Source organism: Drosophila grimshawi, unplaced genomic scaffold, assembly GCF_018153295.1.
Source record: "Drosophila grimshawi isolate 15287-2541.00 unplaced genomic scaffold, ASM1815329v1 contig_1367, whole genome shotgun sequence".
Lineage (NCBI taxonomy): Eukaryota > Metazoa > Arthropoda > Insecta > Diptera > Drosophilidae > Drosophila > Drosophila grimshawi.
The window spans coordinates 12,592,455-12,617,889 of record NW_025062889.1 but is presented as its reverse complement, the minus strand read 5'-3'; the positions used below and the strand labels follow the sequence as shown (position 1 = coordinate 12,617,889).

Here is a 25,435-nt window from a genome sequence, read left to right as displayed (position 1 = left end):
CTACGCATACGCCCAGTTAGCTCTATATATACAGATTATTTATAATTTCAGATTGTTTTCTATGATGGTTCTCTATCGGAATCGCTGGATTGGTGGTAGGGAAGGGATAGGTGTTACATGGCAGGGGCACTTGCAGGAGTGGAGGGTTGCCAAAAGGTTGGAGCAACACCAACTTACCTTTATTGCTCTGCAGGGAGACGGTCGGTGATCCAATCAAATGGCAGACGCTCTCCAGTTCGTCCGTTATGGATGTATATTCGCTGTGCAGTTTCAGCAATATATTTCTGGAGGGTTTCGCATGCAAAACTGATTTACCTAGAGTTTCGAGGTTAGGTTGAGAATGCGTCAGAGATAAAATCGAGATCGAGTGTTGGTATGCGTAAAAACGTGAGTAAACAAAAGACGAGTGTGTACTTAGTACTTAAGTAAGGTAAGAACAACAATAACAAAGTTATTATGGTTTGTTAACGGCTAAATCCGATTCGCCAATTTGGTAGCTTGGATTGGTCGTTGGTCGGAGTTACTTATGTGATTAGTTGGGATTTGGCATGAAGGTTAATTTGGTTAGTAACCAGAATTTTGGAGCTTGTTACTTGCAGCTGCTGCATAACTAAAGTCTTTCTCTCCTTAGGCCCGTTTTTTCATTGTCTAGTCAAGTTTCGGCTTGCTATGCTAAAGTGAGGTCCAGTGAAAATCATTGTCATTTTATATATAGTTGAAGGTTTAATACAAATGTCCACTCCACGAAAAAATTATAATAAAATCTGCAAGGATATAAGAACTGATGTTGTCCACAGCATTGTCATCTTGTTTCAATCCTCAAATGTTAAAAAAAAATAATAAAACCTGTCACTTTAGCGAGACAATCTATTTAATTAAGTGCTATCCTAACTGGACATTGAAAAAATCAGGCCCAACTCTATTTTCTCCATACATATTACATACCTGGGAGTGGCACTAGTGGCACATCCTTGTCACTATCCGGCTCGGAATGCGTGAGGCTTAACTGGCGCCGAGAGAGTGACGCTAGCTGATTGAGACTGATGTGGGATCGATTGATGTCCACGCCGGTCAGCGAGTACGTCTCCGAGTTGCGGCGACAGAGTGAAACGGTGCGTTGGCGCAGTGCTCGATGCCTGGCAGCTGTATGCGAAGAAGGCGGAGAATACTTTTTTATACAAAAAACCATACAAAAACTGGACGGCGTTGCTTGCATTCTTGCAATAGCAAACCAGAACAGAGCACACAGAACAGAACGGAACAGAACACAAACATAACAGTAGCAATAATGGTAATAGTAGTGGTAGTTGCAAATCAAAGCGTAACGGGGAAGCAAAAGCGAAAATTGGTTTAGTTGCCAGGCGTTTGCAATTGTTCAAGGCAATGGCAATTACCCTCAAAGTTCATGTCCGGCGCAGCATCATCGGAATTATCGCCGCCGACGAGTGTCTGATCGTCATCGTTGTTGCCCATTGGGGTTAGTGTGTCTTTGCTTTCGGTGCTGGCGCCCGTATCCTGGCGCACCGTCACATACGGTGTACGCTTCACCGTCTCACAAGTCGAGGGGCGCTGCGATAGAGGCAAATAAATGTCCGAGTCGGCTTCTGATTGCATGGAGGCCTTGCGCACCACCTGCTCGTTGAGTGCCTCTCGGGATTTAACCACCTCGTCTGGCTCCTCCGGCAGCGGTACCACCTCAAAGTGTGTGCCCTCATCCAGAATGTACGCATCCGGTCGGACCTCGGTCAGTGAACGATTGAAGCGCCTTCGATTGTTTACCTGCGGTGGCAAAATGAATCAGTAATTGTAACTCAAGAGCAAGATATAAACTATTCGAGAGGAACGCACCTGCAGCGAATTTAAAGTAAGTGTGGCACCAAGTCCCAAAGCCGCAGCAATGCCAACACCAGTAACGCCAGCGCCGCCACCGCCACCACCGCCTCCACCACTGCCGCTGCCACCCTCATTGTCGGACATTGATATGGTGCGCACGCGGTGCATTTCACCAGGAATGTTCATCACGGAGCCGCGCAGCTCATCAGTGCCGGCAGTGTGTGCGGACATGAAGCGATGTATGACGCCCAGATGGGAGAGTATCTGCTCCGATGATTCTTCCATTTTGCGCAAACGGAATTCAATGCTCTGCAAAAACCCATAAATAAAGAACAATGTCAACATTGAAATACAAAAAAGTAAGAACAATGTGATATAGACGAGAGTGCTTGTTTTGGATGATTAGGATTACTCTTACCTAACCCTAAAATACATATGGATATAAGGCTAAACTGCGAAGTCAACTAGCTCTAAAAAGCTTAGTTTTTCAGGTCAAAATCTGTAATCAGTTATTTTTTAACAGACGGACAGAGAGCTGGACATTTATAGATCCATTTGGATATTGATTCTGTTCAAATTTATATATATTTTCGCAACTTCAGAACAACCTTTCACTCATTCTGTACTCGTATAGGATATAAAAACTTCATTTCTTGTGGAACCAGCAGCATGGAAATGAGCTGCTCGTCCAGCTAAGCTTGCCATTTGTGGACTTTTCCGATTGAAAGTGCTGCGACTACTGCTTGTCAATCCGAGTACAACCCAAATCAATGTGCGTAACAGAAAAGAATTGTAAATTTGCATTAAATAAAAAGTGTGATAAAAGTTGAATGGATTTAGATCCGTAAAGGTGTGTGCTACACACACCTGCACAGTGGCCGTTTGAAGGTTCTCCTTTTGATTGATGTCCTCGATTTTCTGTGACATTGTCTCGACACGCTCCGTTGTGTTCTTCACACGCTCATCGGTTGACTGATTCAATATGTGCTCCTGCTCATGAAAGAAGCCCTCGACGCACTCCTCCTCAAAATCATACAGCCGCTCCAGGTCGTCCTTTTCGAGAAATAGCTTGAGACCGTTGTCCCGCTGCACCTCCAATCCTATATAGAAAAAAAAACACACACACAGACAATTATTGGTTTTTAGCCAAATCAGACGTAAAATATAACAAGAGCATATTAGCAGAAATATAAACAGTATGCAGTGGTATAGCATATATTGGTTAGAAGACGACGCATTCAGCATTGCAGCAGCAGGGAATATACAGAGAGATATAGAGATTTGTACATTATTCACGTTCAATGGGACTGGGGGAGCAGGCGCTCTGGTTGTTTGACTCACAGGGAACAAAGCTAAACTTTCTCATGCCGGGCTCACCTTTCGCTTTACGCACGCAATACTTGAGCAGCGAATAGAAATGGCAGAAGGCAATAAACGGCGGCGGCAGCACCGGTTTCTGTTGGTACTCCATCACGACGGTGAAGCGCTGGAACATCCATACCTACAAGCCAATCAAATAACCATTAATAACATGCAATTTATCAACTAATTTCAAGGATTTGTTTCTTTTTTATATAATTAATTGGACAATGTTCTCGGTCACTTAACCAGTATATAAATTGTACTAAGCCCTTAAGCGTTGACTCAAACATTAAGAAAGAAGAAAAAAAAGTCAAATAATTAGTGGACACTTAAAAGGTAACTTCTTATTGTAAATTATTAAGGAAGGGAAACATCTCAAGTACTTATGCAAATTATCATATGTATTTACAAATTAATGGGTATTTTATTAATTGTATAATTGTAATACGCTTGTTTAATCGTGTGTGATAATCAGAGCGGATATTTATGTGCACGAAGTACTTTAAAATAAGCACTTACAATATGCATATTCAGTTATTGCTGTATATCTGTGTTCTTAATTTAATGCGCCCCTTTAACATTTTGCTCTTTGCAATAAATAATTAAATAACGTTTTAAGCTGAAACGATTTTCGTATCTCAGGCAACGCGCTTGCATTTGCAGAGATTCTGAGCTCTACTTTTGCAGATGAATCGGGTCGGTAAGCAAAAAGCACCAAAATCACCCGCTGATCGCTTGCCGTTCTTAAATAGCCTTTTTCCATGTATTCAAGAGAAACAAGTGAAATGAGTCTGACCTCGTAACCAAAACGAATAACAGATTAAAATTAAATTACTTACTTTCGAAAAGGGATAATGAAACATGCATTAACATTCAAAATGTATGAAAATATGCTATGCAATATCCGCTCTGGCTATAATCAAGGTTGTAAATCCGTAAACGGCACCGCTACAAATATTCTTTCGTTTAAATTAAATAGAGTTTAACTGCTTACCTGATGCGACACTGAATTGACTTCGTTGAATATATTATTGAAGACGGCAATGAGCAGATTGATCAACAGTATATTGGCAATCAATAGGTACATGGACATTGTTATAGGTGTTACCCAGTGTCCTGCGAATTGCAATAAGTGTATAAATACACACACACAGCAGCGCACACAATGTATGTGGATGTATTCGGGTGGGGTGGTTGGTCAACAACTTACCTGTAACACAGGGCGTCATGTGGGGTTCCTCGCCGCAGGCTGGATCGATATCATCCGCAAACACCTCGCCGTACAGCATGAAGTAGGGCTGATAGGTGACCTGTGCAACGATAAATTAAAATAGGGGCATCATTAAATGGCAGCTGCTGATGGTAACAAAAAATGGCCAAGCGCAATTCAATTTGGGCATTCTTCACCGACCGCCGCCCCGACTGGATCAACATTAATGCAAGTTTTACACATCAACACAGAGACAAAGAGTGACTTGCTATGGTATATATGTGTAGGTGTGTGGGTATGTGTATGTGTGTGGGTATGTGTATGTGTGTGGGTATGTGTATATATATGTGTGGGTATCGGTGTCGGTGTCGGTGTCTGTTTGTGTTTACGTGTTAGCGTTTCCTTTTAGTTTTAACAGCATGCTACTGTAGTTAGGTTAGTTCATTAAATGCTACCCCAGTTCATTAGTATTCGCAAGGTTGCCGGTTGGCCGGATTAATGACATGGCGATTAAACTGCGAGACTATTGGGTGGCATCAGCCTTGGGCGGAGTATTTGTGATAGATTTTCAAATAATTAAGCTTAGACAGGTTGGTATTTACACTCAGCTGGTAGTTAGTTAATTGCCATTGAAAATACTTTTTTCTTTTTCTTTTTTCAAATATATATTCACAGCAGACATTCGAGTTTTAATTAAAAAAATAAATATTTAAACGTAATAAGCTTTTTATATATATTTATCTTTATCCCTGTCATATTCTTTAGTTTTATCTATAACATTACAGCAATTATTTACATTTGAAGATACAAAAACTTGTTTGTTTCTTTATCACCATCTTTATTGTAAGTGCTCAAAACTTAAAGTTGATCTGAAGCCAACAGATTTGCCATCAATAGCACAATATTATTGTGTTTATATTATGTTCTTGATATAAAATCTCTCAGCTTCCGCAGTGTTAAATATTTGCATAACCGGAGCAGAGCTGCGGGATATGAGCCTCGTGTTAAGGGCAGCATGCAGGTCCTTTGTGTTTGTTCTTATGACATGATGTAAACAGCGAATGCATTTTGGCATGCAACTACAACTAGTATTAAGATGCAATGAATTGAAGCAAATTAAAAATATGCATAAATATTATTTGCGAGTGATTGTATTGAAGCAACAGGAAACTGAGTACACACATTTACTTCTCAGATGCAAGTAAATAAATTTTAAGGACATGCTGCATTATTATAAGTAATTGTAATTATTTGATAAAATGAAAAAATAAAATCCAACGTAGTCTGCGAGAAATGGAAATTCAAATTGATTCCCGCAGGGAATCAAAAAACCAACGGAGAGGGAGATAGCCAGAGAGAAAGAGAGAGAGAGTGAGATAGAGAGGGGGGTTTGCAGACAAATTGACAGAGAGAGAGAGAATATGGTATTGCAAATTTGGAAGGATTTGGGACAACATCGATATAATGAAAGTAATCAAGAAATTCATAAGAAACCAATTATGTCAAAAACCAAACGAAAATTTGAGGCACAACAACTATAGACAGCTTTTCATATTTATATCTTTTCATATCATATATGTAACATATCACACACAAAATAGGGACGCCAGCTAGGATCAATTCTACACATTTGTTCTTTGTTTTTGTTTTTGTTTTTTCTCTAAATATCAAACCAATTTTGTTGTTGTACATTTGTTAGATTCCCGTTCAAGAAACTTTGCAGTTCGGGGCTACCAGCTTTATGTTCTGTTGTTGTTGTTGTTGTTGCTGTGGTGGTTGTTGTAGGCGTCACAGTGGGTGTCAAAGTTGGTGGCTCAGTGGTGGACGGCATAGTTGTGCTTGTTGTTGTTGCTGCCGCTGCTGCTGCTGCTGCCGCCGCCGCCGCCGCTGCTGCTGCTGCTGCATGGCTGCGATGCTGGGCAGCAAATGTGCCGGATCCGAAGCCACCGACACGTGTATTGTGTGAACGACCATTATGGCCGAGAGCCGTTTGAAATCCGGGCGCTACAATTGAGCCAGCAATAACCTGACATTTTGCGGCGTATTTATTCAAAGCAATGCGAACGCAAGAGTAATATGTATTGCATGTGAGTGATGATGGGTTAACAGTGTAGCAGAGTGAATGAATTGTGAATATTGGCAGAGTGGATAGTAAATGGTGCATTTTTTTTTTTTTTGTGTATGATATCAAGCATTGGTAAGTTATGGAGTCAGTTGTTGTGAGTTTTCAGATGTTGCGAAAAGGAACAAAAGATAGAAGAATACGATACAAGACACAATGGAAATGGAGAAAATAGCAGTTAGTCAATCGAGTATCGAATATCGTTGTAAATGGACTTATTGAGCATGAAAACTACTTAATAACAAAAATAAAAACAAAAACAAAACTCACTTCAAAGACTACTCATGTAAAAACTAGGTTTAATCTACGAGAAATTGAGTTAAAAAATCGTTTTGCTTGCTTTTCAAGTAAATGCATGTACTCCGTTTCTCTCAAAAACACACAAATTAAGCTCTGCAATGGAAATTTGTCAGTGTACAAATAGTTGTATGTAAATACAAAAGAACACACACTCACCACAACACACACCAACATACACACACACATATTAGCTGCTCAGACATATCAGCTGCTTATTCAGTTGAAACATTAGCATTTACACAATATTAAAATAAAATACTTAATAAGAAAATGTATCGGTTTGTTGAAGTTTTATTGAGTCGAAATACTTTCATTTTTTACAACAATCATACGACCCACCCACACACACACACACACACATTTATATAAATAGATTATAATTACTAGTTAGTTACTTAGTAGCTGACATACCTCTCTGATTAGACGCCAGGTGGGCTCGCTGTTGGGATACAGGATGGCCTGTCGACTGACACCGAAACTCATGAGAACCACAGCCAAGAGCACCACAAAATATATCATATTCTTAACCATTTTGCCCATCATGGTAACCAAAGGACCTGTGGGCAGGAAACAGAACACTCGCAAGTTATTTGATGTGTGCTAAGTTTTATATAAAGGTGATTACTTACCCAAATACTTGTTGACTCCGAGAATGTTCAATATGCGCAAATACCAGTAGATGCTGTCCACGCAGTAGATGACACGACCAATATCCATTGTGGTGGGTCGAAAGCGGAAGGCCAGTCCGATTAAGAAGAGTATTATGGCAGCGCCGTCGCAAGGATTCCACATGTTCCACGCCCATACCGAGAATTTGTGCCTGCAACAAGAGCAAAAGTAAAAGCATATGGAAAAAGCCGTCACACAATCGCATTAATTAAGTGTAACGCAGAAATCAAGGGCCGTAAATCAAGTGTGAACCAACTCTGAAGTCACACACACACACACACAGACAAACACACAACAATGCACACACTCACAGAATACAGGACATAGATAGGAAGAAATGAAGCCGAGTAATCAAAATGCACAAGAGCGTAAAGTATTCGACGATGCGGGACTCATTTATAATCATTAAATTAAATGCAATTAAACCCACACATCCATTGGCAAGTTGAATTCAATTCAATTTGTGAATTACTTACGTAATGGCCACCGGCTCGGAGGATATGATTTCGCGGACCTTCTCAAACCCAAGCGTTGTTATATAAGCTATCGAATACCATTCCTGCCATCGCGGCATGGGTTTCATTCTTACTAGCACCGTAAACGAGAACATTATCAAAAAGAACATGTACGCAATCTGCAAAAAAGGGAAAGTACACAAAATATAATTACAAAAATAAAAATAGTCTCTAATTCCAACAGGTTGTCAAATGCGAGTGGGCGGAAATTAAACACTAGCTTCTAATTTCCGCTACGTAATAATTAAATAACGTTGAATACTTACCGAATCCGCCCAGAATTTTGTAATGGGAGCCGTATAGAACTCATGGAACTTCTTCTTCAGACGCAGCGGCTGATGCTGTTTAATCTCGTTAGTGTATTCGGATAGATGAAAAAATTCGCGAAATTGCGACGGATCCGAATCGGTTAGCGAGACCTGTGTCCCCCAAAAAAAAATGTCATCACATTTTTAAAGAAATGAGAAACAAAACTTTAGTTGATCGTAGTAGAGAACTGTGCTGCAGCGAGTGAAATGCATGTGAAATTAGTTTGAAATTGAGTTGAATTCTATTATCAACATTAGCCAAATGAAATTAGCATTCAAAGTGCGTGATAGATAGCGAATTTCTGTATATAGTATATGTGTATGTACATGTGCATACTGCATATACGTATTAAAATTGCGTATACGAACAGTTGGGCACTGTGAGTCACCCATATAGTATAGGAGTATGTCTACATATATTAAGTATATTTAGTGAAATTAAATTAACTGGTTTAAATTGCGTGTGCAATGTGACGGCATCTGGCTAACATTTTCTAATTAAGTTATGAGCCAATTAGGTTTAAGCCACGCTAAAAGCGTTTGACACATGCAAAACAAAACTTGTAGTATCGTAATTAATCAACTACTTGAATGCAAATAAAATAGGTAAGCAACTTCAATTTGATTGGAGATCAACTAGTACGTTTTTTTTTTTTTTAACATATCGAAGAATAAAGAAAATATTTAAAAAAGAAAATTGTCTACGGGTTAAACTAGAACTGAGTTTCAACACTAACTTTGGAGGGTGGTTCTTCCGCTCCAGCAGTGAGATTAACCTGTAAAATTCGAACGAGTACTTTACGAGTAGTACTTGAAAAGTACGCTAAGTGAGGAGCAACAACAATTGTATGAATGAATTCTGGGTGTTGAGGTGTTTCATTAAAAAATGCGGGTACAACAACTTTTTTTATTATTACTTTTTCGTTAGTTTGGTTTGCTCAGCTAAGGGGTTGGATGGTCTACGGGACGTATGCGTAACGGCGCATGTCATACAATGTTTTCTAGTAAATATATGATATAACTGCATTAACTTTTACAGATATATTTGTATGTTGAGTATATTTTATTATGTGCTAAACGAAAATGATTTGGTCGCACAAGTAAATGTTTTAGTTTCGACTTTATTTGTACGGATGTGAAGGAAATATATTTGAGCGCATTCAATAAAAAGAAGTCAATGACAATGAATAAAAGTGTAACTGAGTGTGTAATTGTTGTTTTTGTGTAACGACAGGTACTTGTGTGAGTGTGTGTGTGTGTGTGTGTATTCGAATATTCGTTGGTATTTGTGAATTTACTCACTTTGCCATTTTCGTGTACTTTTGTGTCGCGCACCGAATAAGAATCCGCCAATAGAGCCTGCAACGGGTTGAAGGGGGGAGGGGCACACGTTTCGCATATATATATATATATTTTAAAAGATTACAATTTACGATTTTTTTTTTATTTTTTTTTTGTTTTATGTTACATCATCTAAATGGAGTCTACAAGTTGTACGAGTAGATGAAATGAATACTTAAGATGAGAAACGGTAGAAACGTAATTCAAAAATATTTGCTATGTGCTGATCCTGGTAATGTAAGATGCACAAATGTACAGAAATAAATAGAACCGTTGTAAAATCAAAAATTATACAGATTTTTAGGTGCATGCCACAAGTAGTTCAGATTGTATACAAATAAGTATGTACAGGTGTATGGAAATAAGTATGTACAGATTCTAGAAACGAAAACCTCAATAATAACCGATTGGAGAGAGTAGAAGTTAATCAATAGCAACACTCGATAACATTATCCTCACAATTTTATAGCTGTGCGCACAAGTTCAATGGATTTTAATGTGATTTTCTGATTAAAGAATTTTCCACTGCTCTCATATTGAAAATGCTCCAACATGTTAACGAGCAAGTGGTGTGTGTGTGAGTCAGTGTGTGTGTGTGTGTGTGCAAGTAAAAACAATATTTGAACAACTGCAGAGTTTCCTCTCCAGAGCTGCGAGCAGAGCATACTATTAGCAAACAGCTTGACATATCTATAAGTATGTAGAGAGCGAGAATTTCAACGTACATTGTGAATAAGTGTGTGTGTGTGGGTGTGTGTGTGTGTGTGTGGGTGTATGTGCGTGTGTGCGCTTGAGTGTGATTGTGCTCATAACGTTTATTACTTAATTGAGCTTTAAATTAAACTATTAGCCATGGGAGACTGACCGCAGCGGATAATTTTAAGACTGCTAACGGGTTATTCGCACTTAATGCAAACCCCAAGTGAAACTTATAAAGCTGACCAGGGTTAATCCATATTGCTGTATATATATACAATTGGAAGCGTATTGTGGAAGGCGTGGCTCAATTAAAAGACTTACATCTGTTGAGTTGGCAATACTGTGAAATGATGGCGAATGCTTTTCGGCTGCTATTAATTTGCACTATTTGGCAATGTGTAAGAGAGAGAGAGAGAGAGAGGGAAAAGAGAGAGAGAGAGAGTGAGAGAGAAAGAGAGGGGTAGACTATGTGTGTTAGGCAAATACTTTGATTGACTAGTACTTAAGTACCTGTAAGAAACTTTGTATACCAAAATACAACTCTACTTGAATAATTGAAATGACTCAGGGACACGTGTGCTGTCAGCGACAGGCAACCGATTTGTTATGCCCGCCTATAAATATCTCATAAATTCCCAGTATTAGTCTGGCAGTGGGTTGAAATCAATAAAAATCAACTAAAGACATAATGCGTTACAAATACGATGCCATAAATAGAAGTAATGTAGAGATAGAGTATAGAGTATAGTTAACACAAAGATAACACAATAATAGATAGATAGTTATAAAGAGCGAAACAGAAACAGACAGACAGCCTGTAAGAACACGAAATAACAAATACGTTTATAAAGACAAATACATATACATATATATAGTATAGATTATAGACGAGTATTAAACAGGAAATGGTTGAAAAATGTTTGTTTTTCTCTTATTTTTTGTGTTTTTTTTTTTTATATTTTTTTTTATTTTTACTACCTTGTCGCGATTATTACTGCCCGCGCCCATCCTATATCTCAAGGAAATGGATCTTTTGGCTTTTAAAAGGGCATTCTAAAACGAACAGAGTGGATAGATGGTATTTGGTAGGGCATTTGTTAGGTATCATAGCACGAATTTGAAGTACATAGTTAGGAATATAAATTTATATTTGTGATAAATGTTTATGGTAATATAAGTAATCTGGTTATTAGATATATTTAGTACTTAGCTTAGCTGACAATTTGATAAATACATAATCTAAGGACTGACACGCACATTTAAAAAACAATACAAAGAATAAACATATTCAAAGAGGGTTTGGTTAACAATAACAATTGGTTAGAAATCAAACAAATACAATAATTAAAGGAAGATCAACAAAATCAGAAAAACTCAACAATTGGCAATGGATGAACTTACCTCAGCATCTGGCTGCGAGCGATCCGAATCATCGTTATCCAAATTTTGATTCTCCAAATGCTCTTCCTCGGTCTGCGGCATTTGTTGTAGCTCCTCTTTTGATTTGAAGTCTAATTGCCTGATATAAAAGGGCATAATTAAGCCCAAGATGACCTGTGAGCAGTAAATCAGTTGTATAAGATTTAAAAAAACCACAAATCAAATATGCTATATTAAAAATTGATTTAAAGTCACCTTAAAATTGGTATTCTTGCGCGTTCGCAGGCCGCCCATCCAGAGATCGGCGAGTATGACCTGGCTACAGGGATGGGCGAGGAGGGCGCGGTGATTGGCTGCGACCGCCAGCGAGAGGCAGCTTTGATTGGACCACGAGTGCAGTTCGCAGGTGAGCAAACGTTGCGCCTTCTCCGCATCTTGGCGATAGCTGAAGTCCAACAGTTTATTTCCTGCCACAACCACAGACAGAAACACAGCCGGAAGCCACAAAACAAAAGGCAATTAATTGGCCACAAAGGTCAAAGGCTTGTCATTCGCGTGATTGACAAATGTCAACTTCACTTAACTTAATTAAATCAAAAGCTTGGCCCCAATTAAGCGCTCCAACTCACCTTTGCTCTCAAACTCTTTGGCATAGGAGCGCAGCTCCTCATAAATTTCAGTATCCAAATCATCCTCGGCCGCCTCGTGGGCCATCGCCTTGTACAGTTTGCAGGCGACCAGTGATTTGGCCAGCGCCTCCTCGCCATGTGTCCACATGAGCAGCGCCATTTGCTGTCGCTTAGTTAGCACCGCCCAAATCTGTAAAAGTCAAATGACCAAATAAATGTCGAAATGACTGAGATGCGCACTCATTCATTACGCACCAGCAGCTCATTGAAGGGGAACTCGAACAGGGCCATTTCGGTGGTAAATGGCAGTAGTCCGGTGACCAGGCTCAGTGAATTGGCGCCCGCATAGCGCTGATATTGATATGACGAGGACTTGCGGCAGGCATTTGCATAGCTGTTCATCACCTTCGCATAGATGGGCCGAAACTTGCGACGCGTATAATAGGATCTGCAATATGTACAAAATACACAATACATATATATATATATATGTAACCATGAATTTTCCTCAACTTGCCACAGCAAAATAATGTAATTTTTCAACCGAAATTTGCATTTAAGCTAAATTTATTTCGGTAGCAGTAGCAGCAGCAGCAGCAGTGGAAAAGTAATAATAATACCCGTAGAAAATGTGGGCTTCGCTTTGGATTTTGTATTATTTGCTAAGCTCTGTCGGCGATGCAATTTCATTCAGTATTCTCTTTGTCACCGTTGGGACGATTGTTGTCGGCTATCCCTATGTTTGTTTGTTCTACTCTTTGTCTGCCTGCCTGTCTGTCTGTCTGTCTGTCTCTGTCTATCCGGCCCGTAGAGGCGGCTTAAGTGATTTTTATTTGGGGCCAAAACTGGCAAATAGTAATTGAGTTTACTTTTCAATTGAAAATTCTACACTTCCAAGTTGCTGTATCTATTTCTATATCTGCATATTATGGCTGTAGACTTATGGTTTTCTTACACGCAATATATACTTTCTAACGTATTAAAAACATGGACAAAGATAGGGCAACCTTTAAGAAATCAATCCTTCTCAAAACATTCTCAAAATAAATAGGGACTATATCGCTTGATAAGAACTCTTACTTGTAGCACTTTGATATGAGTATAAAATAAATATTTGTATATATATAACTGTAGTTTTTGGAGTTCAGTCTACAAATCAATTCGATTTCTGTTAGAATAAGATGTTCCTTTGTGTAAGCTGCCCAATTTCAGTTCCAAAGTTATCCACGATTTAGTTATAGCTAGTAAACACTTAAATTTCGTTAGTTCTTATAAACGTCTACACTCTTTACTTAAATATTGTTGTTTGATTTTGCCTTTTGAGTTCAGCTGCTGTTGTCCTTTTACGAGCAAACAATTAAATAAGACATAAAAAAACGACTGCTGTAAATAATTTATGACGCATTAAAGCGCGACAGTTGAGTTGGGCGCGATTGGTAAATCATGGAAATTATATGCTAAACAAATCAAAAACTTTAAGGCTTTAATTACGCACAAATTGGCGGATCTTCAGGGCCAGGTTGTCAGACAGCTAGCTTGATGACTGTTTGCCTGCCTGTTGCTGACGTCTAGACAATGGTATCAAGCAGTGACAGCAACAACAACAAGAGCTGAACTGAATGACAGGCAAACAGACAGACGCCGGACGAAAAATCAACGCCGAAAAAGGTATTTACCAAAGCCAAGCCACCAAGCAGCCAAGCGAGAAAAGGGCCAAACAAGAACCGTAATTTCATCTAAACAACAGTTTCGATGCCAGTTTTCAGTTCAACTCGCACTGAAGAGCGTTTAGATGGGCATTTGTCAGATAAGTTGTGACCTTTGATTGAAGCACAATAGCCAGAGGACAAAAGAGCAATAGGCTAGTGTTAAATTAAGTAGTTTATCTAGCTGAACGACATCAATGAGCTCTAAGGCCAACTTAATAAATGCCTCAACCATTGCCCAAAGGGCAAACAAGTTAAATAACATCGTACGAAACGCAGGCAATTTATATATTTAATTTCAAAGATATTTATACAAAAACTGAATTGAATTTCAAATGCACTTAAATAGCAGAATCTCTAATATTCACAACCCCTAACTTTTAACTTTTCATTTTGTGCTTTGCAGCCTTTCAAAATCGCCGGAAGTTTCTTTCGTTTCAATACATTTAACTTTTAATTAAATTACATTATTGATACATTTGCCACATTTCAGCGTGCTATTAAAACCTCAATCAATTTGCGCAGCTCAAAATGAAAGCAAACGAAAACGAAGCAAATAACTCAGGTCTAGCGCAGATTTAATACCCCAAAGGACGATACCCTAACAGCCAAATGATAAACAACAAAAAATGTCATGTTGATCAAAAATTTGTGGCCATCAGTAGATGATGTTATTTTGAAAAGATGTTTTTGGGCAATCGAAAATGCATTTGTTGATCTTTAAACATATCAACACCATTTTTATTATACCCAAGAGGGTATAACAGTACAAAGCAACCGCAAAAGCCGCGTTAACTAAATTTAAGTCGCCACATTTTTCGCTTCGCCGGCCAAAATGTTAATGAGCAATAATTATAGACGCCTTTCGCTAGCGATGCGCGTTCCTTTATGACTTTGAGTTTCCTTTTTAATTTTGTACTCCCTGCCAGCGCCCAAACTTATTACATTTTCTTAACAAATTTAGGTGAGCGTCATTGGGGCTCATCAAATTTAATCCGGCAACAAGTTAAAGGCGTCTGGCCATGACATGGCCACATCACAACGAACACGTGCAAAGCACCAGCAAAAAAAAAAAGAAAAAAAGAATAATGTTTATGGTCGGGTCAAAGTTAAAAACACAGAAATTTAGTGAAAGCGCTGCAGTGATGAACTAATTTGCAAAGTCCGCATTGGGCCACTCCCACCCGTTTCGCTGCCTTAAAGTCGTTGCCGCCTACGTCCTCCAACTAAAAGGACACCCACTGACCATTTGGGTCATTTTGTAGCCATTATTTTTAATTGCCGAGTGTTTTATATCTGCTTTAACTAAAGATGCTCATTATAACTTTGTCACAAAGTCTGTTACAGCCTCATTGCATATACACTCCAAAATTTACGATTTTATTCAATTTCGTTTTACAGTTCTCACAAGCCTGTCCTTCTAGCCAACATAAGTCTTCCTTACGCTTTGTTTTATAGTCCTCGGCAATATTCCTAGGAGTGTCTATACTTCGAATTTCTGAAGACTCATTAAATCTGAAAGCTACAAATGTAAGCATTCGACTGGAAAATATCCTGTAACTGATTAAATCGTACCTCAAGAATTTTACCGAATCTTTTATTTATGTCTTGTGAATTAGTAGATAGTTTTCATTTTTGGAAAAGTAATTTCACATCAATAATAATAATAATGATTATATGAAAATACATTTTAAAAAATCGGACTAAGACTCCCTAAATGAACACTTGAACAAATATTATTCCAAGCATATTGGACTGATTACAATTGCATGCACCCTTTGGCAACAGGGTATTTAAGGGCAATGGGAATATCTGTATGTTGCCACTGTTAAAGCATTGTTTTTAGCACTGAACGTGCACGTGCCTGCACGTGTTGCTACTCACCGATAGGCGCCGCCCATTAGTTTATTGATGACAAGGCCAATGTCGTGGAGCGTGTAAATGTAGCCTTTAGGTATATGGGGACGCACATCTCGCAATATGTAACTGCAATGGAGAATGAAAAATAGAGTAAAAATGAAAGAAAAACAACAACAATAAAAATTTAATAGAAAAGAAGCACACACACACAGAGGAAAAACGAGACATGGATGGATGTGAGTTGGCATTTTCATAGGCAAACAATTTGTGGTATGACCAAAAATATTTTGCCCCTGACGCTGCGTTTGTGGCTCCGTTTTGCCTTCCTTATTTGAGAGTAAGCTTACCCCAAGGTATTGGCCGGACCGTGTTTTGTGTTGTAGAGCTCCTCGAGGCGGGGAATTGTTAAAAATTTTTTCATTGAGACGCCATTCTCCAAAAGTAATTTGACAAAATCGATTCTATCATGTTCGAGTGCCTGCATCATGGCCTCGTCCAAGGCGCCTGGGGGTATGCACAGAAATTATAATAAAACGTAATGAGAGACAGAGTATTAAAAATTATGCAAAAGATGAGATGGATGTTGTATGTATGTATGTACAAGTATATCTTGTTTATGTATTATGTACTTATGTATTGGGGACTGCTTACCAATTGGCCATTCCTGGCCGTAGACAAATATCTCGCTGCGTGCGATGTCCACACGATTCCATGTCAACGCCAAGCTCAACTGCTCCGGCGGACTGAGATGCTGCGACTTAAAGAGCGCCGTTAGGATGGTCTGATCCAGCTCCTGCGCCTCGCCTTCGGGCTTTTCCTGTATGCGAAAGACGGTAATCTGCGGGTTGGCGGGTGTGCAGTGGCGACCCAAAATGAAGAACATAATAAAAAGCTTTAAGTAACGCCTAATGTAAACCGCTGTATAAAAATAATTGTGTGCCTGGGTAGGAAGGCAGTCGGCGTGGCCACACAGAGCCCATTTGAAAACCAATTAAAAACTTAATAACGACGACGAAATGCTGACGCAATTCAACAAAATTCTGATCTAGAAATAGCTGAAATTTCAGTGTGCCAGTGATTTAAAATTCATTACATGTTCAATTGAATTTTGTTGGCTAATTATCTTTGCACTTAATTCACGGTTAACTGGCCCAGAGCAATACACAATACGAGTACTCAAGGACTTCAGTACTAATTAAATATTTAAATCCGTACGCGATAAAGTCTTAAGTGATTGAAAAGTTTACCGCGAATATAAAACGGCAGGCAAAGTTCGGTGTGTTTTCATGCGCTTTTAATTGCTGCAAGTCCTTAAGAGCCAATCACCTGGTTGCGAATGGAAGGCACTGTTTGTGAAGGTTCTTCTTTGTAATTAATCGTTTTGTACGTAAACTAAATACACTTACTTCATTTATTAAACTTAATAATGCATCAATGCACCCCTTTTCAAATACAGTTTACTGCATAGTCATTTACCACACTCAGAAATGTTTACCCTTTTTTTTTCAATCAAGACACTTTCAATATATAGGTGTGTGTAGGAAGTGGAAGTGTTTTATTTATACTGTACTCTATAATACATAAATATATGCAAAGAAATAAATGCATACTTATAGAAAGTAATGGCTTGTTGCCTCGCAGACCCAGGCAACCCACCCAACCAAAACACTACAGATTTGTTATTCTTGGCTGAAACCATTTGCATCCATGCTTAAGAGTTTAAGACCTCGATACTTACCAAATTCTTATTACGTGTGCACTGGAGCAGCTCCTGGTAAAGTTTCTCGGCCGAATCGAGGCCAACTTCAAAGGTTTTTTGAATCGTACCAATGAGATAATCACGCATTGACTCCAGCACAGGTTGTTCCTCGCCATCCGATGCATATCTGTACACATATATAAAAGTTAAAGTTTAATCAACGTTTTCAACTCAATATTAAGGCACAGCTGCTGTCGGTGCCATTATGGTGTCTAATTAAATACATTACATTAAATGAAGCGATGCAAAAGGAGGCTCAAAATTGTTAGGTAAACAATAACAAAAGGAAAGGCGCCGCAAACAATATATTTGTGAAAACAAACGCAGCGTATGCGTAATTTTTGTGGCCTACATTTTGTCTTTTGGTCCCTAATTTAAATAATTTGCTAAATGTCGTATACTTAATGAACTTGAAGCCGACTTCCTGACTGCCTGAAGCAGCACCGCAAATTAAATAAGAAACGACTTGCCACAACAGCAGCAGCAGTCAGAGCAGTCAGTGGCATGGCAACCATGCATGACAACACGTTCCTAATTAAATTTACAAATTTACAGTAACTGCGGTGGCTCATTAATTGCGTTGATATATGGACCAGCACCAGCGTGGCAGACATCGGTAACTTCTAGCGTCTGGCCTATCTGCCTATCTGGCAATCAGTTTGTGCTGATGAAATCCTGCCATACCGTTTAAACTTACTTGTGCACAAAGGCGAGCAGATCGGCTGCACGCCCAGAACCATCGCATACAACAACCGGTACAGGAGGCGAGTCCGTCACGTACTCCAGGACAGCACGTATTGTGTTTGTGCCGCCCTCAATCACCAGACAGACGACGGGCGTACTGGAATGTGTGACTGCAACAAGAGAGAAAGAAAAACCAACACCAGAATCATTTTTAAGCGAATAAAAATATGTGCAAGCTGAGCTGAAGTTGCTATATATATATATATATTATATACTTATTTATATAAAGTGCTGTCTGCATTCTTCAATTTTACAACAGTCATAACAATCATCATTAAAATGCCACAGAAGAGCACTTGGTTCTTTGTACTTATACCTTGCCTAGCTCTCTATTCCATTCTTAACCGTTGAGTGGAAAGCCAAATGCAATTTTCCAACCATAATAATAAATGCAAAGCGAATCATAAAAATCGTATAAAATGCTTTTAAGTCAAATCTTTGCTTAACTATAGGTATAGTGTAGCCTCAATTTAATATAATTTTTATGATCTGTATATTTTTCCTTCATGCTCGAGAAAGTTTTTAAACTTTAGCCATTTTCATACTCATTATGGCCTGTAAACTTTATTCAAATGTTTTTCACTATTTAAGCTCCTTTCATTCATTAAAAACAATTGCTTGTATTAAATGTTTTTCACAAATTCTAAAGCACAGAAATGAAGTATGTGTGCCTCAACAATATTATCATATTTAAATTTGTATTATAACTACTTATAGTTAAAAAGCTTGACTTAAATAATATTCGCAAGTTTTAAAGCACACAACATTTTAATCCATTAATTGGATTTTATTTACAGCATTTTCGCTGTATTTTAAGCTTCTAAGCACATTACATCTTTACCTACATCCCTTCTATTATCCCTTACATGAATGACATCGTCATTGCGGCTTTCAACCATGTAGAATATTGCGGCTGTACGTAATTTGTATTCTGACAATGGGAATAAATGAAAACTGGACTGTGCACAGTGCGTAGCTGAGTCGCTTTGAATGGAAGCACTGAGCCTCAAAGCATATTAATCTTAGCTACAATTCTGGGAATTGAGAAATGCTCTGCTTTCAATCTAAAATTCGGAATTCAACTAAACTGATTGCTTTTTGTTCACAAAATGTTGTCGGTTATTCAACTTATCGCTTACATGGATGCAGCTTTAAATTCGAAATGAATTTCTCCAGTTTGCGTCGCAATATCAATTCGGCGCCATATTTTGCTTGGGTGCCATTGTCGACGAGCAGGAAATATGCATGACGATTGTTCAGCACAGCCAATTTGGATCTGAAAATCAAATGAAATGGGACAAATAGCTAGCTTATTATGGGAATTAAGGTATGTGTCAAGCGTTTGTGCTCCAATCAATAAAACCAGGTGTAACAGGTGCGACATGCTAAGCTGAAACAACTTTTACGAGTCTTGTGGCCTTATCAAATATGCATTAAAAGCTGTACACTCACCTCGGCGAACTAATACTGTGACAGGGCACCTCACGATTGTGGCCCAACAGCTCATGATTGCGCTCTACAATGCCCCAGGGCGCAATGCCGATGCTGACCACACGTCCGGTGCGTTGTTGCCCCTCCAGGAGTAGGGCGTCTCCCACTTGCTTGGTGACGCCTGTAAATAGACAATGGGCGGAACAATAACAACAACAATGTTCAAAATAAATAAGTTTTTCAGCGTTTCCTTTTCTTGTTTTTTCTTTCTCTTTTGGAGTACCTTAACTTTCAACTTTACTTTAGTTTTCTTCTATATACATATATATATATATATATATATATATAGATGTATAAATATGTCAGTGCTGGTATGTTCATTGGGATGTTGAGAATGAAGCAGAGCGTCCAAAATTTAATAACATCTTCAACACAAAAGAGAGACGACAAAAAGGACTATAAAAAACAATATGTATGCCACATCACATTCATAATACCCTAACAAAAATAATGCAGAAAGAAACAACGCTTGTAATTATTTATAAAAAATTAAAAAATGAGTAAGCTCAAAAGAACTGATTATTATTATTTTGTAACTAATCACTACAAGTTGAAAGTTTTTAGATATTCTACTGAAGCATTTTTTTTTGCTGCTTGAAATAGGTTTAAAACCAAAGTTCCTAGTCAAGTTTATCAGAAAAATAGTTGCAATAATAGTTGACTGCGGAAAGTGAAGATATGATAAAAATGTTCAAATTTAATGCATGAAAAATGTATCATTTAATATTGGATTTTGTATAAACTTTGTTCTCTGCTCGCGAATTTTTGTGAGACAAGCAAGTTCCATGCGGAGTCCAGGCTCCAAGCAACTCCATGGTCAGTGTACTGCAATGTGTCGGAGCCCGTCATTTGTTAGAGAAGTGTGTGCAATCACTTGGATGCACGATTTCCGCATGGGATTTTTATTTATTTAATTTTCAACTGGCTGTTGTGTTGCTCTTTTGGGTCATAGCGTTTCATTATACTTTGCTTGGTTTTGTTAAAGTTATTTAAGTTTGGACTTGTTTTCAACTTTTCTTTAATAGCCGAGCATAAAGAACGGTGGAGTCTGTCGTTAAAGTGAAACTAAACTCACCAGTGTTGGTGCCACCAGTGAATATCCAAGCACCTGTCGTCTTAGCCGCCTTCAACAGTCCCTTGCGTATTTCCTGCGAGAGCGAGAAATAAGGAAATTCAGTTGCCAAAATATGCCAAATTCAAAGCCAAGCCATAGCCAAATCCGTGGCCAAAAGCCATTCAATTAGCGTGTGAAAGACGACACTTGCGGGCGAGAGATACAGAAGTACGCTAAAGAAAGTTTTGCTTCGCTTACCTTTTTTAGTTTGGCCTGTAAATCAAAGTTGGCTTTGCCTCCTTGCACGGTGATCAAAAGTTTTGGCAATTCCAGATTCCATTCCTTGGTGAATAGCTGCACCAGCAGCTCAGGTCGCGTATCGAATGACAGGCGCACATACTACATACACAACACACAACGCACACAAAAACCAGATGTGAGTCAGTATTAGTCGAAAAGTTATTGGCAAATGTCGAGCGACTGCTGAGACTCGCAGGCACTCAAACAAAGAGCTATTTGACATGTGGCACCGACCACGTGCCACAACAAGCCTTATGTCTAATAAACTCACCTGCGCCTTGGTGGGATGAGCCCCGCCCTGAAACTCAATGGTGCCATATGCGTCGGTGGGCTGGGGCCGGGTGTGTTTCGTGGGCAGCCACAAATCGCCGGGCGAACCGCTCTCGATGCCGGCTATCGTCTGATGTGTGATCTGTGCCTGGCCGCAGCAGCATCTGTCAAAAGTTGCAAGTGTTATGGTTGTTGCAAGGCATATTAATTACGAAACGACAAACCGGATGCATCGGATATGGCCAAAACATATTGCTGGCAAATTAATTCAGACGAGGAAGGGGAAATTGTTGATGATATTGTCAATGCGCGTTTGTATAAATGACATTTGGCAAACACGCGGCAACTCACACCCACACACACATACACACCAATATTCACGTGCCATGCCCACGCACATTACGGGTCTCACGTGTAAAATAAACCGTTATTTATGCATGTGCGACTCTTTTGTGTGAGCTTGTTCTGGTCGGCCTTGTTCTTGATAGCTGCTTGAGTTGGTGTATCTGTTGCTGTTCTGCTTGCTTACTCATTCAGCTGTCACATTTGTTTGCATGTGTGTACAACGTGTATGTGTGTGTACCACGTGTATGTGTGTGTACCACGTGTATGTGTGTGTACCACGTGTATGTGTGTGTTAGTTGTAACAATAGAATTTTGCAGAGACAGCCTGCTAGCTGCTTGTCAGTTGCCTAGCTCTGAGGGCCATTCTTGGCAGTTGCTCACAACTTTTGGCACTACTAAATTATACATTTCAATTACAGCTAACTAACACAAGCCACGCATATGCATCAGTCAGCAACAAATGGCCAATGAATAAATCAATCGCATTTCAAGTCCTAATTCTATTAAGATTAGTGTTGCCACGAATATACCCATGCTTAGCTGGGGTTCAATCAGTAAAAAGACTGATTAGCGCTGTTGCATACTTAAAATAACCTTTTCTGCAACACTTCAAATCAAATTAAAGTGTTTAAATCGTTTATTTTTATAATCTACATAGTTGTGGCAGTGTATTAACATAAATTATTTTTATATAGCCTACATTGACACTATTGTCTGGCAAAAATGCAAATATTAACTTTCTCTGAACATTTTATAAATTTCCTGCATACTCGATTATGTGAAAATAACCACCAAATAATTAATTCAAATGGCTGCCATTCCTGACAATTTATGCTCTTTTCGCAACAAATTTTATATCTAGTTACATACTTTGTGGAAATTTATTTTGATGTCGATCAAATTTATTTTTTAATTTAGCGTATTAAAGAAATAAACAAATATACCCATTATAGCCCAAGTAGTACGGGTATACAAATTAAATAAATCTGCAATTTGTGTGTGGCACATGCAACACGTGCTGTTAGCCCACCAATCAAGCTATTTGAGGCACGCTAAGCCATGAATAATGTGGAACACACACACACACACACAACCACCACTTAGGAACGAGCATGTGTAAATAAAGCAATTTATTTTGTCAGGACAGGGTGAGGGATAATTGTTGGCATTGTGTTGTGTGGGCGTCTAACCATTGTTAACATCCACAAGAATTTGTCAAGCCACAACAATGAAATAGATGCAATGTTAGCCCAAACACAGCTGCCAGGCAAATGTTTATGGTTGTGGGTTAAAAGCGCTGCTAAGCGAAATCAAATATTTGGACAACAGCAAAAATACTGATAAGAACGTCAGCGTCGCTTCACTTGGCGTCGCAACGCGTCGAGTCAAAGCCATAAAGCCGTCATAAACTGTACTTAGTATAATGCAATACGTAACTGAGAAACTTTCACCCAAATAAGCCAAGTCAGGCCAAAGATGAGGAGGAAGTGGCAGAGACGTCAGGCTGGCAAGTTTATAACTCATTTATCTCGATTGGTTAGAGATCACATCTGGACGGAGCAGAAGGAAGAAAGAGAGCAGGGAAAGGTGTTCTCTGCCTGCCAGCCATAATAATAATAAACAATAAAATGCCAACGCCAAAAATGAAACTAAATACATAAAGCGCCAGCCAGTATCCAGAAAACTAGGGCAAATAAATTGCGCCTCTATGCATCAAACGGGTTCTTGATACGCAAAACTGGGTCAAAACTTTGAGCTCAAAGTGGGTAGGAGAGTTGGGGTCTTTTACACATCAGATGCACTTCACTGGGTTAATTAGTAAATGAATTGCAATTGAGTTTGAGAGGGAGCAGGCACTTACTTTGTATCGTCCTTTGGGCATGGTATGAATTTGATGCACTCGCGTTTCTGAAAATTGGTCTCGATCCAGCTGCGCGGCTGATGCTAAACAATTATTGGACAACAGACAAAAGAAAAGTTAACAAAATATGAAAATCTTATTAGTTGTATGCCAAAGAAAATTAAAAACAATTTATTTTTGTTTTTAGTCGCATAATCTGCATTTATCATAAACTTAAAGTACAGCTAGAATTATCCAAAATAAAAATAGATATTTTTATATACATAGGCAGAGAGTTAAATTAATTTCGCCATTTTGAGAGTGAATTCTATATTTGGTTTCTGAATTGCTGTTGTAATTGTTTAATAGTGCTTTAAGAATCAATTTATATACACAAATAAATTAAAGTGTATATGATCCAAGTGCTCAGTAAGACAAAATTCCATCAAACAGCTACACAACATTTAGCATAATTATTAACTCAACATACATATAAATAACAAAATCAATAAAGAAATTCAACCATATAACAATAACAACTACATTTATTGCTTATTTCATATATATATTTATAGTTACACATGTTAAATTTATATTAATTAAATTACAAAATTTAGCAAATGTATCTCTCAAATGTAAGCTTAGAAAAATAATTATCTTTTGTTATAAATCAATAAATTATTAAATCACATCACTTGCACAGCAAATACTTTTAAACTGTATTCGAAAGCATTTTTAAACAAATATACCAAGTCTAAAAATCATCTAAAACTTTTCTAAAGTACTTGAAATTTATATTGATGTATTTCAATGTGGTTAAAATTTCTCCAATTTCTTTCACTAATGGAATATACTTGGCTCACTTCTTCCCTAAAGGAATAATAGGCACATACTTCTTTACTACTATTCACTAAAGTCTTCCAGACACCAAAATTGTGTTTGTAACACAGACAGACACAACCTCATAAGGAGTTCAATAAATACGATAGTAGATGTCTAATGGCATGCCAAGACATATTGCTATTGGCATATTAAATTCAAACTTTTTGCAACTGCAGTTAAGAGCTGATAGCACAACCATGCAAAGTAGTTACAAAGCACAACAAACAAAAAAGAAAATCAAATCGAAAAACTTGCACAAACTATTCACAGTCTCTCAAGCTCAAACACACAAACTCAGGCGCTCACTCAAAGTTGTAACAAATGCAACAGTTGCCCATAAAAAAAAAGAGGGGCAAATCGCTTGCTAACTCTCGCTGTGATTAGTGCCAGTTAGTGGCAGAGGGGTAGTGGTTGGTGGTTGGTGGGCGACGTTTGCCTAGTTCTATGTCCAAGTACCTCTCCAGCTGATTCGTTGTTTGCCTGCGCTTTGAGCAAATCACGTACGTTGAGTATCAAAACTTTCGATAGCGTCGACGAGACGGAAGAACGTTTACGCATTCGCTGCCGTTTGCGAATGCCACGCGGCGTGCTTGGCAAATCCTCACCTAAAACTGGTGTGGATGGGGGGACGGTTTGGGGCGCTGTTATGGTGATGGCTGGCGGTGTATTGCTGAAGCGACGCACAGTCGAGAAATCTCGCGAGATGCGACGCAAATATTTGTTCGCCGCGTGCGGTGAATCGATAACCACCATTATGAAAATTATGTGAATGCACACGAAATTTATCGCGTCTATTTTCTATTTTTCAATCTGTTT

The 25,435-nt window shown here is 38.6% G+C and overlaps 1 protein-coding gene across 7 annotated transcripts in view; it reads right to left on the bottom strand.

Annotated features, from left to right (window-relative positions):
* The window catches only part of LOC6560747 (transient receptor potential cation channel trpm), a 56,731-nt gene that overhangs the window by 2,045 nt on the left and 29,251 nt on the right, over window positions 1-25,435 (bottom strand). For 3 of the 7 annotated variants that reach the window (XM_032734669.1, XM_032734670.1, XM_001986582.2), the window contains 28 exons: window positions 23,759-23,841; window positions 21,554-21,716; window positions 21,241-21,381; window positions 21,004-21,076; window positions 19,890-20,049; window positions 19,577-19,713; window positions 18,391-18,547; window positions 17,673-17,820; window positions 16,586-16,772; window positions 16,282-16,438; window positions 15,959-16,060; window positions 12,624-12,816; window positions 12,369-12,558; window positions 11,995-12,206; window positions 11,761-11,913; window positions 9,622-9,678; window positions 8,278-8,430; window positions 7,973-8,130; window positions 7,457-7,647; window positions 7,239-7,384; window positions 4,406-4,505; window positions 4,190-4,311; window positions 3,211-3,334; window positions 2,701-2,933; window positions 1,849-2,142; window positions 1,395-1,779; window positions 946-1,143; window positions 178-315 (listed from right to left, as the gene is read on the bottom strand). In XM_032734669.1, coding sequence (XP_032590560.1) covers window positions 178-315; window positions 946-1,143; window positions 1,395-1,779; window positions 1,849-2,142; window positions 2,701-2,933; window positions 3,211-3,334; window positions 4,190-4,311; window positions 4,406-4,505; window positions 7,239-7,384; window positions 7,457-7,647; window positions 7,973-8,130; window positions 8,278-8,430; window positions 9,622-9,678; window positions 11,761-11,913; window positions 11,995-12,206; window positions 12,369-12,558; window positions 12,624-12,816; window positions 15,959-16,060; window positions 16,282-16,438; window positions 16,586-16,772; window positions 17,673-17,820; window positions 18,391-18,547; window positions 19,577-19,713; window positions 19,890-20,049; window positions 21,004-21,076; window positions 21,241-21,381; window positions 21,554-21,716; window positions 23,759-23,841 — 4,555 coding nt within the window. Of the gene's footprint in view, window positions 1-177; window positions 316-945; window positions 1,144-1,394; window positions 1,780-1,848; window positions 2,143-2,700; window positions 2,934-3,210; window positions 3,335-4,189; window positions 4,312-4,405; window positions 4,506-7,238; window positions 7,385-7,456; window positions 7,648-7,972; window positions 8,131-8,277; window positions 8,431-9,056; window positions 9,096-9,621; window positions 9,679-10,680; window positions 10,744-11,337; window positions 11,413-11,760; window positions 11,914-11,994; window positions 12,207-12,368; window positions 12,559-12,623; window positions 12,817-15,958; window positions 16,061-16,281; window positions 16,439-16,585; window positions 16,773-17,672; window positions 17,821-18,390; window positions 18,548-19,576; window positions 19,714-19,889; window positions 20,050-21,003; window positions 21,077-21,240; window positions 21,382-21,553; window positions 21,717-23,758; window positions 23,842-25,075; window positions 25,388-25,435 lie in introns of those variants that run through there. The other 4 variants (XM_043216001.1, XM_032734668.1, XM_032734667.1 and 1 more) reach the window with 4 other exon arrangements.